At 44.1% G+C, this 17,653-nt stretch overlaps 1 protein-coding gene across 4 annotated transcripts in view; it reads left to right on the top strand.

Annotated features, from left to right (window-relative positions):
• The window catches only part of nectin1 (nectin cell adhesion molecule 1), a 258,697-nt gene extending 254,146 nt beyond the window's left edge, over positions 1–4,551 (top strand). For 2 of the 4 annotated variants that reach the window (XM_016994708.2, XM_016994709.2), the window contains one exon: positions 1,165–4,551. In XM_016994708.2, the coding sequence (XP_016850197.1) occupies positions 1,165–1,386 (222 nt within the window). In that variant the 3' untranslated portion in view covers positions 1,387–4,551. The remainder of the gene's footprint in view (positions 1–1,164) is intronic. The other 2 variants (XR_010000434.1, XM_008113740.2) reach the window with 2 other exon arrangements.
• Positions 4,552–17,653: the final 13,102 nt, after the last annotated feature.

Here is a 17,653-nt window from a genome sequence, read left to right on the forward strand (position 1 = left end):
GTTCTTGGATGGGAGGCCATCAATGGATTGCAGATGTTGTAGACCAACAATCCCACTTGAACTTGGAAACGAAGCAGGACCAGTTCAAGTGGTGGGAGTTCATCTTGTAGACCAACAATCCCACTTGAACTTGGAAACTAAGCAGGACCAGTTCTTGGATGGGAGGCCATCAATAGATGGCAGACGTTGTAGACCAACAATCCCATTTGAGCTTGGAAACTAAGTAGGACCAGTTCTTGGATGGGAAGCCATCAATGGATGGCAGATGCTGTAGACCAACAATCCCATTTGAGTTGTTGAAGGCTTTCATGGCCGGGATCACAGGGTTGTTGTATGTTCTAGAACATGGCCATACAGCCCGGAAAACATACAACAATCACACTTGAACTTGGAAACTAAGCAGGACCAGTTCTTGGCTGGAAGGCCATCAATAGATGGCAGATGTTCTGGACCAACAATCCCACTTGAACTTGGAAACTAAGCAGGACCAGTTCTTGGATGCTAGACCATCAATGGATGGCAGACGTTGTAGACCAACAATCCCATTTGAGCTTGGAAACTAAGTAGGGCTAGTTCTTGGATGGGAAGCCATCAATGGATGGCAGATGTTGTAGATTAACAATCCCACTTGAACTTGGAAACTAAACAGGGCCAGTTCTTGGATGGGAGGCCATCAATGGATGGCAGATGTTGTAGACCAACAATCCCACTTGAACTTGGAAACTAAGCAGGGCCAGTTCTTGGATAGGAGGACATCAATGAATGGCAGATGTTGTAGGCCATATTTTAGAGGAAGGAACGAACAAAGCTCCCTATGAATATTCCTTGCCTTAGAAGACCCTATGAAATGGTTTCACCCTAAGTCAACCGGCAACTTGAAAGCATATATACACACAGAGTTACCGTAAGTACAAGTCAATAGCAACAACCATGTATCTCAATCGTGCTTGGTGACGTAGGGAAGCTTAGAGAGAAGAAAAGTTGCTCTTCTGAGTCATTGTCAGATTGAATTGAACGCTTTCAAAATTTCATTATGATTGTTTACAAATGCAATAAGGCTTAACAGTGAAGAGTTAACTGGGATCTCCAAGTGCGTCGTGTCTTCTCCATCAATGACCGTATTTAAACAATTGCTTCTGATTCCTTTCTGTCTTTCCCTTCCAGAACTTTAGAAACTGTCACTCAGAGATACCGGATGCGGGTGATTACCTGACCTGTCGCTACTCCCGCGAAGACCAGTATCTGACCAAAATACCGTATGTCTATAGTCCTTTGTCGTATCTCCCCGAAGGTGCCCATCCATCCAACCACACCAGCACTTCTTTCTGCTGCCCACCTCCGGGTTCCCGGGCTCCTTACATTTGTCCCAAGGAGCAATACGTCTGAAAGCAGGACACTCCACCAAGCGAAGGAGCCACGCATCCTTCCCACAGCTTCAACTTTCGGACATCAGCCAAGGCCTTTTGACCCCTTCACTTTTGTCTAGTGTGCGTGTATGTGTGTGTATGGACCCTATTTGATCCTCATTCCTGCATCCTTACTTTTTTTAATTTTTACTTTGTTGATGCCGTTGTCGAGATGTTTTTGGTGCATTTGTACTTTCCATTTTCAGATGGCTACAGTCCTAAATATATTTACAAGGAGGTATGGCTCACCGAACCCAATGGGATTTGCTTCTGAGTAAACATACCTAGGATTGTGCCGTTAGCTTCTGCCTTGTTTGTTAAGAAACATCCTTAGAACTCCCATCCATCCCTCATTTTGTCCCACCATCTTCTCGAACGTTGAGCCTTCCGTGCCGAAAAGACGTGGCACTTTTGTGCATCTCTGCGTATATACTTCTGCCCCACAACTGGATGGAATGTGTCGGACTTCACTCATCCTCTTTTCCGCCATTTTTCACAATTTGCACTATGGCTGAACATCGAGCGAGCCCTATATCCCACTTGCTGACACCCCAACCTAAACGGCCGTGTCCTTTTCCTCTATTTTTCCATATGTAACACTGTACATCCCTTGAAGAACGTTGTGACTTTGGAGCCCTGAGTCTGCATGCATTTCATCCATTCATGGAAATGTGAATCCTGTTTAGAGGAATGCAACCGAACACCATGCAAGCGCGCTTCAAAGAAGGTCAAAAAAGGAAGTTCTGGTGGTTTTCTCCATGCTGAAGAATGGCTCCAGGACTTTACCTTCAACCCCTTTTTATCCCTAGTTTATTTATTTTTTTAAATCCCCATCTGTTTGAATCCAGAGAGAATTGAATCCAGAGAGTACGGACAGAGAATGTAAGATGGTAGCACACACGAGTGTGATGAAAAACCATTCCTTTAGTCTGGGACCAAAAATGAAAAGCCCGGAATTAGAAAGAGAAAGGATATAGATATAGGCTTTATTTTGTATTCTTTTATATTTTTGTTCAGGTAAAAACAAAGGAAAATCTCGCCGTTTTGCTATGCACTTTTCTTTGATGGGAATTCAGAAATGAAACTCAGGCAGGTGTAAAAGAAGGAGGGTGTTTCTTTTCGGGTAACCTCCTTGCTCTTAATGAAGGATGAAAGCCAAGACAGGACTGAACCTTGGAAGTTTTCTTTTCTTTTCTATTTACTTTGGGTTTACTTTGGTTTCTTGTTATCGACGCCATGAGCTTTTGGGGCCAGCATGTTTCTATACGGAACGTACAGAAGCTGTTGGGATCATATGCATGTTCCTACAACCTCTGGTTGTTATATATAGATAAGGAACTTTATCTCCATCACACCCCTTTGTCCATGTGCAATAGGACTGTAGGCATGAGGAGAAGGGGTGCTGAGTAAAAAAAAGAGAGGAGAGAGAAGTCTTGGAGAACCGTGGTTGACAAGATGAAGCTATGGTTGACCTTGGACAGCAAGAAAGTTGCATGGAACGGAGCCGTCTTTGCAAACCAATGTGTCTGCAATTAAGATTGTCTCGCTTCCCAGCTTATTTGGTGTAGCTAGCCATTTTCCAATGACCCACAAGGACATTGGCATGAGGAGAAGGGGTGCTGAGTAAAAAGAGAAGGGAGAGAAGGCTTGGAGAACAGGATGACAAGATTAAGCCATGGTTGACCTTGGACAACAAGGAAGTTGCATGGAACGGATCCGTCTTTGCAAACCGATGTGTCTGTAATTGAGATTGTCTCCCTTCCCGGCTTATTTGGTGTAGCCATCTTCCAATGACCCACCAGGACATTGGCATGAGGAGAAGGGGAGCTGAGTAAAAAGAGAAGGGAGAGAAGTCTTGGAGAACAAGATGACAAGATTAAGCCATGGTTGACCTTGGACAACAAGGAAGTTGCATGGAACGGATCCGTCTTTGCAAACCGATGCCTGTAATTGAGATTGTCTCGCTTCCCAGCTTATTTGGTGTAGCTAGCCATCTTCCAATGATCCACAAGGACATTGAGGAGAAAGGGTGCTGAGTAAAAAGAGAGGGGAGAAAGACATCTTGGAGAACCATGGTTGACAAGATGAAGCTATGGTTGATGTTGGACAGCAAGGACGTTGCATGGAACGGATCCGTCTTTGCAAACCAATGTGTCTGTAATTGAGATTGTCTCGCTTCCCGGCTTATTTGGTGTAGTTAGCCATCTGCCAATGACCTACCAGGACATTGAGGAGAAAGGGTGCTGAGTAAAAAGAGAAGGGAGAGAGATGTCTTGGAGAACCATGGTTGACAAGATGAAGCTATGGTTGACCTTGGACAGTAAGGAAGTTGCATGGAACGGATCCGTCTTTGCAAACCGATGTGTAATTGAGATTGTCTCGCTTCCCAGCTTATTTGGTGTAGCTAGCCATCTTCCAATGACCCACCAGGACATTGGCACAATGGGCATCCATCCCTCATGTCAAGAATCAGTATCCACAAGATGGAGAAGACCTGTGTGATGGAAGCTGTCTCAACCCAGAGTCAGAGTTTATTTTTGTACGTTCGGTTGGAGAAGGCTAACATTGCTCAATGCACTTTGGATCCCCGTGTACATTCCCATGCACTTTGGATCCTCACGTTGGGTTTCCCCTCACCCTCCATTTCCCTGCACCCTAATCAGCCCAGCATCGACACGCAAAGCTAAACTATGTTCACACTACCTCAGCCATTTCCTGCGAGCTTAAAGACAAAAAAAAAATACAAATCACAACCACAAGAAGCCAACAACCATGAAACCAAGAGCAAGATGGTGGCACTTCCTGCCAACACTGCCAAGTCCCGCTTAGAGCATGGTTGCCTGATGCCGTGACATCATTTCCTGCCCAGGGCAGGAAGTGGGCAACATCAATATCAAGACCACAAAGGTGCTGTCAGCTTTCCCCCGTCACCACCCCTCTCTTCCCGGAGACCCTCTCTCGAGCAAAGAAAAGGGAGCCGAGCCCTTCCTCACCCAAAGATGGTGGCAACACTCATGGTCCTAGTGAAGGCTATGTTGGCCACAGCGTGGAATGTTCCTTTTGGGAAGGAGAAAAGATGTTTATGAACATATGTTAGCACTTTAAATATATGGCCCTGAATTAAATCCCAGCTGAATTGAAGTCATTCCAAACACCTTGTCTAGCTCTTTGTGTCTCCTCTCTTTGCCTCCTTTGCTCCAAGAACTTTCTTGAGTGAGGAACTCAAGGGCCATGGACCACATCCCAAGTGGGGCTGTGATGGCTTTTCTTTCTTCACTTTATGCCAGATGAAATCCCTTGTATCCACAGTGGTAGAAACATATATCCTAAACTGAGTTTCCCAATTTTTTTCATGTCAGGAGTGACTTGAGAAACTGTTAAATTAGCCTCCCCACATAAGCGGTACCTAAATTTTCCTACTTGATAGATGCAACTATCATTTGGGTTGCTTAGTTCAACAACAAGGTGGGCTATTTTTAATGGTTGGGCGCTCTCTCCGAAGCAGGCTGGCTTCGAACTCATGACCTCTTGGTCAATAGTGATTTATTGCAGCTGGCTACTAACCAGCTGTGCCACAGTCCGGCCCAGCACTTGGGTTCTTGGTGCTATTTTGGGCATGAAAGGGATTGGAGTTCCAATGCCATAATTGTTGTCCATATCCTGGGTGTCTTCTACAACTGCCATGGCTACATGGCATTTAGAAAATAAACTCCACTGTATCAAAGATATTGTAAGTAAAGAATGTAGATTTATTTATTTACAGCATTTATATTCCGCCCTTCTTTCTCACCCCGAAGGGGACTCAGGGCGGATCACATTACACATATAGGCAAACATTCAATGCCTTTTAACATAGAACAAAGACAAACAAACATAGGCTCCGAGCGGGCCTCGAACTCATGACCTCCTAGTCAGAGTGATTCATTGCAGTGATTCATTGCAGCTGCTCTCCAGCCTGCGCCACAGCCCGAGCCCAAATTTGGGCTGGATGTGTCTTTCAAATATGGTCCATAGGAACAAACTCTATGCTCCTGCCTTCTTGTGACCTATATCCAGATCCCGCAAGGAGTTAATGTGAGAGTGTGAATGAATAAAGAGAGAGGGAAGTGTTAGATGCTTAGATTGACGAGCACATTGCACATGTCTTTGCTGCAAGGTGATGTTTGACAGGCCTTGTCTGGCCCTGACATGCTGCATGGAAAACATCAAGGCAGGCTTGGGGCTGAGCAGCGAACGCTGCCGCTTGCTCCATCAATAGTTCAGAGAAGGGAGACGGTTCCCATTTAATTACATGCTCCACTACGGCCCATGAATCACTGTGGCTCCTCTCGCCATCGCTGGCACCGAGACCGCAGTGATCAAACATCCCCAGGCTCCGCCAACATAGGTTTACGCAAAGCATCCCCCGAGGAATCAAGGGCCAATGTAGATCCTACTACATTGGTAGTCGGATCTAGGCCAATGATGGGCAACCTTTGGCACTTGGTGTGTCAAAATTCACCAAAAAACCTAGCATGACTTGGGTGGTGTGTCACTTCGAGAGAGAAAAACATAATTTCACAATATATATAGTTTAAATAACAAAAAATATATAATTGTAATATATAACTGTCTTCTATATATATAAAAGGGTAATGAAATTTCGGCCTAGGACAAAACAACAAAACTACACATCCCAGAAACACTAAACTTGGTAGCACAACCCCTCATCCATGCCTCTACGTTCATACAACAAAAAGAAAAGAAAAAGTCCTAATTAGAGGGAGAGGAATAATTGTTTTTATCCAATTGCTGCCAGTTAGAAGGCTACGTTCATACAACAAAAAGAAAAGAAAAATAAAGTCCTAATTAGAGGGAGAGGAATAATTGTTTTTATCCAATTGCTGCCAGTTAGAAGGCTAAGCTCCGCCCACTTGGTCTCCTAGCAACCCACTCAGCCCAGGGGACAGGCAGAGTTAGGCCTCACTTAGGCCTCTTCCATACTGCCTATAAAATACAGATTATCGGATTTTAACTGGATTATATGGCAGTGTAGACTCAATGCCCTTCCCAATCAGCTCAGGAAAAAACAAACTGCTGCAGCCTCTCCTCAATTTCATGTTCTTCCTTATGAGTACATGTTGCCATCCTGACATTTGTATAAACTAGCTTGAGCACCCGGTAGTGCTCAAGCTAGTAGACTATTAGAAGGAGGTATTGTTTGCTTGGGGATGTTAGGTAATATTACTTAGGTTTGGTCCAGATCTGTCATTGGCTAGGTTCAGTGCTGTCTGAATGAGGGTGAACTACAACTCCCAGATTCCCAAGGCAATCACTCCAAAACCCTGCCAGTCTTCACAGTTGGCCATGTTGGGTCTGTGTGCCAAATTTGGTCCAGATCCATCATCAGCTAGGTTCAATGCTGTCTGGATAAGGGTGAACTACAACTCCCAGATTCCCAAGGCAATCACTCCAAAACCCTGCCAGTATTCACAGTTTGCCATGTTGGGTCTGTGTGCCAAGTGTGGTCAATATCCATCATCAGCTGGGTTCAGGGCATCCTGGATAAGGGTGAACTACAACTCCCAGATCCAAGGTCAATCACCACCAGTTGGCCATGTAGGGTCTGTGTGCCAAGTTTGGTCCAGATCTGATGTTGGCTGGGTTCAGGGATCTCTGATAAAGGTGAACTACAATTCCCAGATCCGAGGTCAGTAACCAGGCCTGTATGCACAGTTGGCCATGTTGGGTCTGTGTACCAAGTTTGGTCCAGATCTGACGTTGGCTGGGTTCAGTGCTTTCTGGATGCAGGTGAACTACAACTCCCAAAATCAAGGTCCATTCCCCCAAATTCCTACAGTATGTTCAGTTGGTCATCGCTGGTTGGGTTCATGTAGGTCAGGTACAACTTCTATAAATCATGGTTAATTCTCCCCAAACCTGTTGTTTGGTTGCTGATCAATTCCTCTGTGAACTGTGTGCCATAGGAAAGGGTAGGAAAGGGTTAAGGGAGAGGCAGTGGGCGGAGTCATGCAAATTAAGGAACCCTGGGATGTCCATTCTGGAGGAAAAACATAACATCTTTCAGAATTGTTTTGGAGATTGCCATATGTCCCACTGTGGGAGAAAGGCAGTATAGAAGTGCAATACGTATATACATAAACAACGTTGAGAATGTAGCAGGGCTTATATATGAAGAAGCAAAAAAGAGAGACATTCAGGGATAATAAAAGGAAACCCTCCTTCTTGCAGCACGTCAGCTATAAAACTAGTGGCTACAGACAAGGGCAGCTTTAAAAGTGAATTAGACAGATGGGTGGAGGATAATAAGATTATCACTGGCTTGGCGACAAGCCACGATGTCTATATATTGGCCTAAATCTCCATGTGCAGAGTGGGCGGCACATTAAGGACAGCTTCATATGCAGCTCTGAGGACAGTATAGATGGCCATTAGAGATCCATTGCAGTCAACTCACAATCACAATTATCCCAGGCTTGAAGATCAGAGAGGTATCTGACTGTGAAGGCCTCTACATTGTAGAATGGATGCAATTTGACATGGCTGTTGTAAGACAATTACCATCAATGGGTCCTGGCTCAGGAGGGAAATCAGGCAGAAAAACCAGTCTCGTGAGAGGTGCAAAAAGCAAAGTTTATTGTTATCACAGCTATGATAAGGCAAACAGCCGTACACACCCTAAAGGTCTGTACCATGCAAATGGCTGCCGCACAGCATGTCGCTGCAAACAAAGAATATATATTTTGGCCTATCTAAACTTGACCAATTGCTGATGGTCTTCCCCACCTTCCACACCTATTTTGGCACAAGTGATGTCAGTGACCTAACTTGTTTACTCTTGTTGGGAATGGACGAGCCATTAAGCTCTAATCACCCTCTTTATGAGGTAAATTCCCATTAAAATAGCAGAGCAAAAATTGCAGCAGTGGTGAGACTTATGCGGTGTGAGTTTTGGAAGGCCTCTGTGTCATCAGGAAGGCAAAGGGATGCAAAGTTAGCTTTAAAGTTTAAAAGCATTTATTGAGGTAAAAAGAAATCCATTGATGGATACAAAAGGTTTGGACCTAACTATCTAATCTATCCTGTTCTAATACACATAGAGGGATTAAAATAACAAAGCTCTAGATAGCTACATCTTGGCTAGTAGAGGACAGAGGTGCGTCCTCACTGGAACAAAGCAGGAAGCTGGAAAGGCAACCAAGCCTCGTGGGGCTGTTCTTCTCTAGGGCCATAAACATTCCAAAAGCCAAATTGGGGAAGTTACCTCAAAGCCCTAAGAGAGATCACATTTCTAGAACATCAGGGACAAATGCAAGATACTTCACTTCGGCAGAAAAAATGGAATGCAAAGATACAGAATGGGGGACGCCTGTCTAGACAGCAGTACATGTGAAAAAGATCTTGGAGTCCTTGTGGACAACAAGTTAAACATGAGCCAGCAATGTGATGCGGCTGCTAAAAAAGCCAATGGGATTTTGGCCTGGTTGACTCCAGTTCAACACAAGGATTAATATCATGCAAAGATATCATGCAAAGATGTGTGCTACGTATCCCCAATTGTAGTGTGTCCCCCCCCCCCCCCCGTTTTCTTGCTATGCATTAAGGATAAAAAAGGAGGCAACAGGGAGGATTGAGAAGAAAACGTTTTGGTATTGTCATGTGCCGAAATAATGCTCCGTTTCAGCCTTATTGATTTCATTACTTGGAGAATTCACAAAAGGCGACCTCATCCAAATAAATGAATACTGAATCAGAATGCACCAGGATGCAAAAAGCAATACCATATGAAAATATTATTGGTGCGTTTATCTATTTATTTATATTACAACACATTGTTATAGATGTCTGCATTCAAAAGAATAGTGCCCAAGGCAACTAGCACACGTTGTTTAAAATGAAGGGGAAACAAATTGGAAACAAATTAAATAATCAAACTGTTTGATCCCCCGTCATATGAAAAACTATTAATGCATTGGCGGTAATGAGGAGACATAAAATTGCAGTGTTTCCATGCTTCAAACATAAAGCATTAACAGTACACATTGATACTGAGGAATCAAATGACAAGCAGTGTGAGAAAAGGCAATAATGTAGACAAGGACTTCCAGCTCGGTCCTCTCTGCATGCCATCTGCATTATAAGGAAATTATACTGGGCAGATATCATTCGAAATGGCTGAAGCAAATCAGAAATAGGTTTGTTCGTTCTTTAACTGCGGAGAAAGACGAAGTGGAAGGAAATGGGACCATGCAACAACACTGCAATGGCCTCCCATTGGGGTCATGAGGACTAGGAGATTTGGGGAGATTTAGCCGGAACATTGTAAAGGATGTGAGCACAGTTGGGGAGATTTACATTTCCATGATGGCTCCGCTGAGCCGGAGAAAATGTTCGCCCGTTTTGAGCGCAAAAGCTCACCGCTGAGCCGACCTCGATCAATATGCAATTAGATCATTTTTAGCTCAAGCTGCTAACTCTCTGAATGAAATATTCCCAGGAGTTCATATGTGTGTGCGTGCCTCCGAACATGCTATATATAAATATATATATATATATAGACAAGAGAGCCATCAGCTGACCAGAAAGAGAAAGGACCTTGGAGAAGAAAAAGGCATTGCCAGTCTAAGAGAATGTAACACAAGGATTGTTGCACCCCAAGGCTACGTGAGCCAGATTCACAAGTAAAGCACAAACAAAGCAAATAATAATAAAGCGCAAGCAAATAATGAAAAGAGTTAATAGAACAAATAGTACAATAATATAATGTCCTCAACAGTTCAGTAGATAGTTCATTGAAGTCTTATAAAGTTGTAATCCACACACAGGACTTGAATAAATCCAACAAAGGGTCAAAGTCAATTTGTAGTCAGGAGTTGCGAGAATCAGAGACAAGACACAGTAAAAACCATCTGTTGATAATCCACATGAAAGGCAGTCATTGGAAAGCAGCAGGAACAAGATTAACTAGGCAAGGTATACTCGCGAGTCACAAGGCCCAATCCTCAACTGAGAATCCTGGAAACAACACGGGAACAAGGCAAGGATCAGGAGACTGGAACGGAGATGCTTCTCCCAAGGATGGCAATGTTAACACTGCAACGAAAACAGGGAGCGAGGTACCTTTAAGGAAATCTGAAGGCTACCAAGCAGTGAGAGTCAGGACATTCACAGCTTCACATGGGAAAGTATTCATTAGAGCGCTTGAGAGCCAAGTGTTTACTTCGTCTCACAACCTCCCTTCTACTTGTCTCCGAGCAAAAGACACATGCTCCCCTGCAACAACTCCATCTGGCAAATCCAGCCTTGAGTGAACATCGGAATGTTCCCCAATTAGCTGTTCCTCTGGAATCACAACTTCGGGCACCTGCAAAGCCATTGGGCTCTGATCCAAATCCTGGAGAGGCCCAAAATCTGAATCAGTATCTGAGTCAAACTTCGTCTCCTGTGGACGGCCAGATCCTGACGGCTGAACTATAACAGGGATTGTAGGGGGGGAAGCCCAGGAAATGAGAACAAGGTTCCGCTTCCATTCTTCCTTGGTTCCTGTGTCATCCCAACCACATCCACTGTAATTGACACTAAATCATATACTACAGCTATACACCAATGTTTAGTTTGGTTTGAGGTTTGGGTAGCCACTGTTATATGCCAAAACAGAATTGGAATCCACTAACGCAGTGGTTCTCATCCTTTGGGCCTTTAGGTGTTTTGGGCTTCAACTCCCAGAAATGCCAGCTGTTAGGAACTGTGGGAGCTGAAGTCCAAAACACCTGAAGGCCCAAAGCGTGGGAACCACTGCACTAGTAGGCTTGTCTACGAGAGTATTTATTTATTTACAGTATTTATATTCCGCCCTTCTCACCCCGAAGGGGACTCAGGGCAGATTACAATGCACATATACATGGCAAACATTCAGTGCCATTAGACATGCGACATAAAGACAGACACAGAGGCAATTTAACATTTTCCTGTTTCCGGCTTCATGAAGGTATGCTCATGAAACCTTTACCTTTACCTATTTATTTATTTATTTACAGTATTTATATTCCGCCCTTCTTTCTCACCCCAAAGGGGACTCAGGGCGGATCACATTATATACATATAGGGCAAACGTTCAATGCCCATATACACGCAGAACCGAGACAGAGACAGACACAGAGGCAATTTAACCTTCTCCTGAAGGGATGTTCAATTCTGGCCACAGGGGGGAGCAGCTGCTTCATCATCCACTGTGATGGCACTTCCTCATTCCAACATCGTAAATTAGTTAAATTTGCCTCCCCACTTTATAAGTGGTACCTTATTTCCTACTTGATAGATGCAACTATCTTTCGGGTTGCTAGGTAAGCAACGAGCAAGGGCTATTTTTTTTTAATTGATGGGTGCTCACCCCGCCACGGGCTGGCCTCGAACTCATGACCTCATGGTCAGAGTGATTTATTGCAGCAGGCTGCTCACCAGCCTGCACCACAGCCCGGCCCCTAGGCCACATCAAGTGATGTGTTGGGTCGGATTTGGCCTGCGGGTCTTGCATTTGACAAGTGTGCCTTATGGTATGTAGGACATGGCTCAGGTATACCTGCCTGGCACAGCTAGTGCTTTATTTTCATTTCCTTCCAAAACAACCGTCTCACGTTGTTCGTGGTCCTCTGTGGAAGCTCAGGATGCTCAGGAAGAATGAATCCCTCCCTCTTCCGCCTCCAGCAGCGAAGGTGCTAACAGCACTTCAGACTTGAGTTAATGAACCAAAAATCCCCACTTAATGAGTTTTTGACTGTGGAGAGCAATTAATATAATTAGCACTGATATGAAAATGATGTTCCTGGAGTCAGAACGACAAAGGATGGTAAATGGGGTAGGGGCTCACTGAAGTTTGGGAGGATGTGAAGGATTTTTTCCCTAATGTTGTGTATTCATATTTGCACTGACATGTGGAATTAGCTCTGGGTTTTCATCTGAACTTTGAAAGGGCTATCCAAGCGCCTAAGTCCTTGGAGGGAATGGATAATTTTTGCTGTTGTTATGTTCCAACAAAGCAGACAAGGAGTTGAGGAAACCAGGATTCAGATCACTTTCGAGTATGAAAACCCATTGAGTCAGCTCATCCAAGTTACTCTTTCTCAGCCTCAGAAGAAGGCATCGACAATATGATGTCTGAACAAACCTTGTCAAGAAAACTCTGCAACAGTTTTGCCTTAGTGTTTATTTATTTATTTATTTACAACATTTATATTCCGCCCTTCTTTCTCACCCCGAAAGGGACTCAGGGCGGATCACATTACACATATTAGGCAAACATTCAATGCCTTTTTAACATAGGACAAAGACAAACAACATAGCTCCGAGCGGGCCTCAAACTTATGACCTCCTGGTCAGTGATTCATTGCAGTTAATTGCACTGGCTTGCTCTCCCGCCTGCACCACAACTGGCTTGAAGGCACACTACAATGGTAATGGTCCTTCAGGTCAAATCCAACTTGTAGTGACTCCATCCCATTGTTTTCTCAGTGAGATTTCTTCAGAAGAGTTTAGCCATTGTCTTTCTCAGAGGCTGAGAGAGTATAACCTGCCCAAAATCATCGACTGGGTTTTCATGTCTGAGTAGAGATGCAAACCCTGATCTTCTTGTGTCCTAGTCCACCAGTACATCACACTGGGCCGGGCTGTGGCGCAGCTGGTTAGTAGCCAGCTGCAATGAATCACTACTGATCGAGAGGTCATGAGTTCGAAGCCCGGGTCGGATTGAGTGCCCGACCATTAAATAGCCCCAGCTCATCATTTAGCTAAGCAACCCAAAAGACATTTTTGTTTGCATTAAAGTAGAAATGGTCAGAACAGATTTTATTTATTTATTTATTTATTTATTTATTTATTTATTTACAGTATTTATATTCCGCCCTTCTCACCTCGAAGGGGACTCAGGGCGGATTACAATGAACACATATATGGCAAACATTCAATGCCTTAACATAGAACAAAGACAAGACAAACGCGGGGCTCCGAGCTGGCCTCGAACTCATGACCTCTTGGTCAGAGTGATTTGTTGCAGCTGGCTGCAGCTGGTTGCTCAACAGCCTGCGCCACAGCCCGGCCCAATTTATATATATAGATTTATATAGAGAGCTAATACATCTATATATGTAAAAGGGTAATGAAATTTCGGCCTAGGACAAAACAACAAAACTACACATCCCAGGAACACTAAACTTGGCAGCACAACCCCTCATCCATGCCTCTACATTCATACAACCAAAAGCTCCAGCTAATCCAGAAAATGGCCAGGCTTTGAGACTGCAAGGCTGTTCACTGCTATTCCACCTGGCCAACAAAGGATTCCCATCAGCCACAGCAACACGTGGCCGGGCAAAGCTAGTGTAATATATAATATACAATTATAATAGTGTATTATATTATTATTATTATTATTATTATTATTATTATTATTATTATTATTATTTTGTATTACATTATAATATTATTATCAATGTGAGTAGATCAATAGGTACTGCACCAGCGGAATGGTAACGGCGCTCCATGCAGTCATGCCTATGGCCACATGACCTTGGAGGTGTCTATGGACAATGCCGGCTCTTTGGCTTAGAAATGGAGATGAGCACCAACCCCCAGAGTCGGACACGACTGGACTTAACGTCAGGTGAAAACCTTTCCCTTTACCTCTCCCATTGACCAGTGTCTTTCTTGGGGAGCTTTAGCTTGGAACATCAACTGAACTCACAACCACACAACAGCGGACAGCTCTATGACCATTTTGGCCATCCCGTTTTTATCTGCTGCAGTTTTGGGTTGTATCTGCTAGCTCTGAAATATCTCTGCTGCTCATACACTCCCTCCCTTCATCCCCACAATTAAATCTTTTGCCTTTTAAGCCACCTCCCGCCGCCAATTATAAAAAATCCCCCTCCCCAAAGGCCCTCCGCTCTTCTTCTCAACTTACTGATGTTCTCAATCTGACGGCGCCGTAATTGTCTGTTATCTTTCTCGGCCCACCGACAGTCCCGGCTGGTGTGCTGGCTGTTTTCCAGTTCGGGTGATTGAAAAGCAGAACAAGGAAACCAAAAGGAACCATTGTTCGGCTTTTGTTAATTTCCAAGCTTTGTGGTTCCCCCCTTCCAAATGGTTATTCTTCATCTCTCCCGGCTCAGCCTTTTCATGCCCCAAGAACTGAGAGTTTTTGCCTGTAGCAAGATAAGCATAAGAAGAAACCAGAGCTCAGTACGTACCAACAACTGTCCAATTTGGAAGAGTCAGCTTCGATTATTCATTTGCCTTCGCACATTGAAAATGTCCCAGTTTCTCTCTCTCTTTTTACAATTTGCCCTTTTGTCTTCAGCTTTTATTGTTTTATATTAGAACTAACATAGGTACCTAGAGATGTCCGGGTTAAATCTTTTGTAATGATACGTATTGGAAGTAGTTATTGTTTTGAAGTTGTATGAATGGTCCCATTAGACAATTTATAATGATGGGGTGAACTACAAATCCCATCATTCTGGGCCAATTTCCCCCAAAATGCTGTATTTATTTATTTATTTATTTACAGTATTTATATTCCGCCCTTCTTTCTCACCCCAAAGGGGACTCAGGGCGGATTACAATGAACACATATATGGCAAACATTCACTGCCAACAGACAAACAACATACAGTATAGACAGACACGGAGGCATTTAACATTTTTCCAGCTTCACAATTCCGGCCACAGGGGGAGCTGTTGCTTCACTGTCCACTAGTGGCTGTACTTCCTCATTCCTTTCCTCGTGTTTTCCTGGAAGTTTTATTGTGTTGTAAATTAGTTAAATTAGCCTCCCGCATAAAGCGTACCTAAATTTCCCTACTTGACAGATGCAACTGTCTTTCGGGGCTGCATAGGTCAACAGCAAGCCGAGCTATTTAATGGTCGGGGGCTTAACCCGACCCGGGCTTCAAACTCATGACCTCTCGGTCAGTAGTGATTTATTGCAGGTGGTTACTAGCCAGCAGCGCTACAGCCCGGCCCATGTAAGTTGGCCATGTTGGGTCTGTGTGCCAAATTTCGTCCAGGTCCATCATCAGTTGGGTTCACAGTGCTTTCTGGGTGGGAGCGAACTATTCTGACCCATGTAGCCGCCCTGAGTCCCTGCCAGGGGATGGTGGTGGGGTAGAAAAATAAAGTTATTATTATATTATCATTATCACTTGCTTGGCGCATTGGTGCAAACTATGTAAATATTGGCATGGAAATCAAAGGCATAATAATAATAATAATAATAATAATAATAATAATAATAATAATAATAATAATTTTATTCTTGTACCCCACCTCTATCTCCCCCCTGGGACTCAGGGCGGCTTATAAATGCAAAAGAGTATACATACAAAAACATCAAATACAGAAAACACACAAATGAAAAATTAAAACATATGATTAAAAATCAAACCATTAATAAGACAAAGTTAAAACACATCAATAAAACATGAGGATGGGCTGATCAAAGTGCACTAAGTGAGACTTGTAAACATGGGGGAAGTTAAAAGTGCTATAAGAACATGGGGGAGAACCCAAAAGTGAGTTGAACCCTGAGGCTATATAGAGAAATTACCCATGCGGATGCAACCGATCAAGGATAACCATCAAGCATCCATGCTTCCCGTCTTCCACGGTGGCGCAATGGGTTAAACCCTTGTGCCAGATGAACTGCTGACCTGAAGGTTGGGTTGCTGATGCAAAGGTTGGCGGTTCAAATCCATGAGACGGGTTTTTTTTCATGTCAAGAGTGACTTGAGAGACTGCAAGTTGCTTCTGATGTGAGAGAATTGGCTGTCTGCAAGGACGTTGCCCAGGGGACGCTTGGATATTTGATATTTTACCATCCTTGTCCCCGCATGGAGCTGGAGCTGATAGAGGGAGCTCATCCGTGCTCTCCCCAGGTTGGATTTGAACCTGGCAGCCTTCAGGTCTGCAACCCAACCTTCAAGTCACAAGGCTTTAACCGACTATGAGACGGGGTGAGCTCCCATCTGACAGCTCTAGCTTGCGGGCACATGAGAGAAGCCTCTGAGCAACACATCCTGGCGTCTCTTGGGCAACATCTCTGTAGACAGCCAATTCGCTCACACCAGGAATGACTTATTTATTTATTTATTGGACTTGTATACTGCTACTTCCAGTTTGGCTCAGAGCGGTTTACAGAAATAGATTAAAACAATACAATTAGCTTTAAAATAACAATAAAAACAATAAAATACTTGTGGTATGTTTCCAAGTTGCTTCTGACACGATTAAAAAAAAATCTGGGTCCAGAAATGATCCTTTTGATTCAGAATTGCTTATTTTCCTGGATCTACCCCCCCCCCCCCCCCCGTTTCTTTCTCTCTCTTTCTCTCTGATTTCGGTCCCATTAGTCACGGCAACACAAAGAAATGTTCCCTTTCCCAATTTATGGCTGCAATTATGCTATCCAATGGAAACAAATGCAGCTGCCTTCCATCTGAAGCAATATTTTGATCACAATAATTAAAAAGACGGGGGAGGAGGGGGGAGAGGGAAAAACTTGCTGGCAGGGCCTTGCGTTTGGATAAATTAATACAATGTTATGGCTATATCAGGAGGTTCGCACATACTACAAAAGGCCTGGCAAACAATGAGGCGAAACGGCTTCCACCCTTCTGGGTCTCTCTCTTCCCCAAAATGTGCCATGTTTTCATGAAAAGCCATCTCGCTGTTACAGGAACAGGCCAATTTCCCGATTGAGTCTAATATCTGTTCCGCCGCCCTTTCCTTTTCTTTCCTGGGTCTCTTTCCGTCACCAAATTGCTAGTTATCGTCGTGTTTGTGTGCAGATAAGGGCCGGGTTGGTTGTCGCTTCCCGTCGCAGCCTGGCAGCCCGAAATGAATCAGGACAGCTGAAATCCAGTTGATGATATTATAATCATCCCTGCAATTGCATCTCCCAGACTCGATAACAAATTGTATCATTTCCCTCCTCCTCCGCAGACACCCATCCGCTTTCTCTCTTGGCCTTTCTCTTCCCAAGAACAAGAGCGTGTGCCGTGCGCTGTTCACATTAGCGGCACAAAAGCATCTTTGTGGGAGCGAGCCACGCCGAGAGACAATCGCGGGACCTTCCATGAATGCTTGGGATCATTCAATTAGTTTTAATTTGTCAGCGGAGCGACAGAAGGCCAACGTTTTTGACTGGCTTGCCTTTGCTCCAAAGCTGTCTCTTGGCAGACGGCTTCTCTTCATGC

This window comes from Anolis carolinensis, unplaced genomic scaffold (genome assembly GCF_035594765.1).
Source record: "Anolis carolinensis isolate JA03-04 unplaced genomic scaffold, rAnoCar3.1.pri scaffold_8, whole genome shotgun sequence".
In the NCBI taxonomy this organism is placed as follows: domain Eukaryota; kingdom Metazoa; phylum Chordata; class Lepidosauria; order Squamata; family Dactyloidae; genus Anolis; species Anolis carolinensis.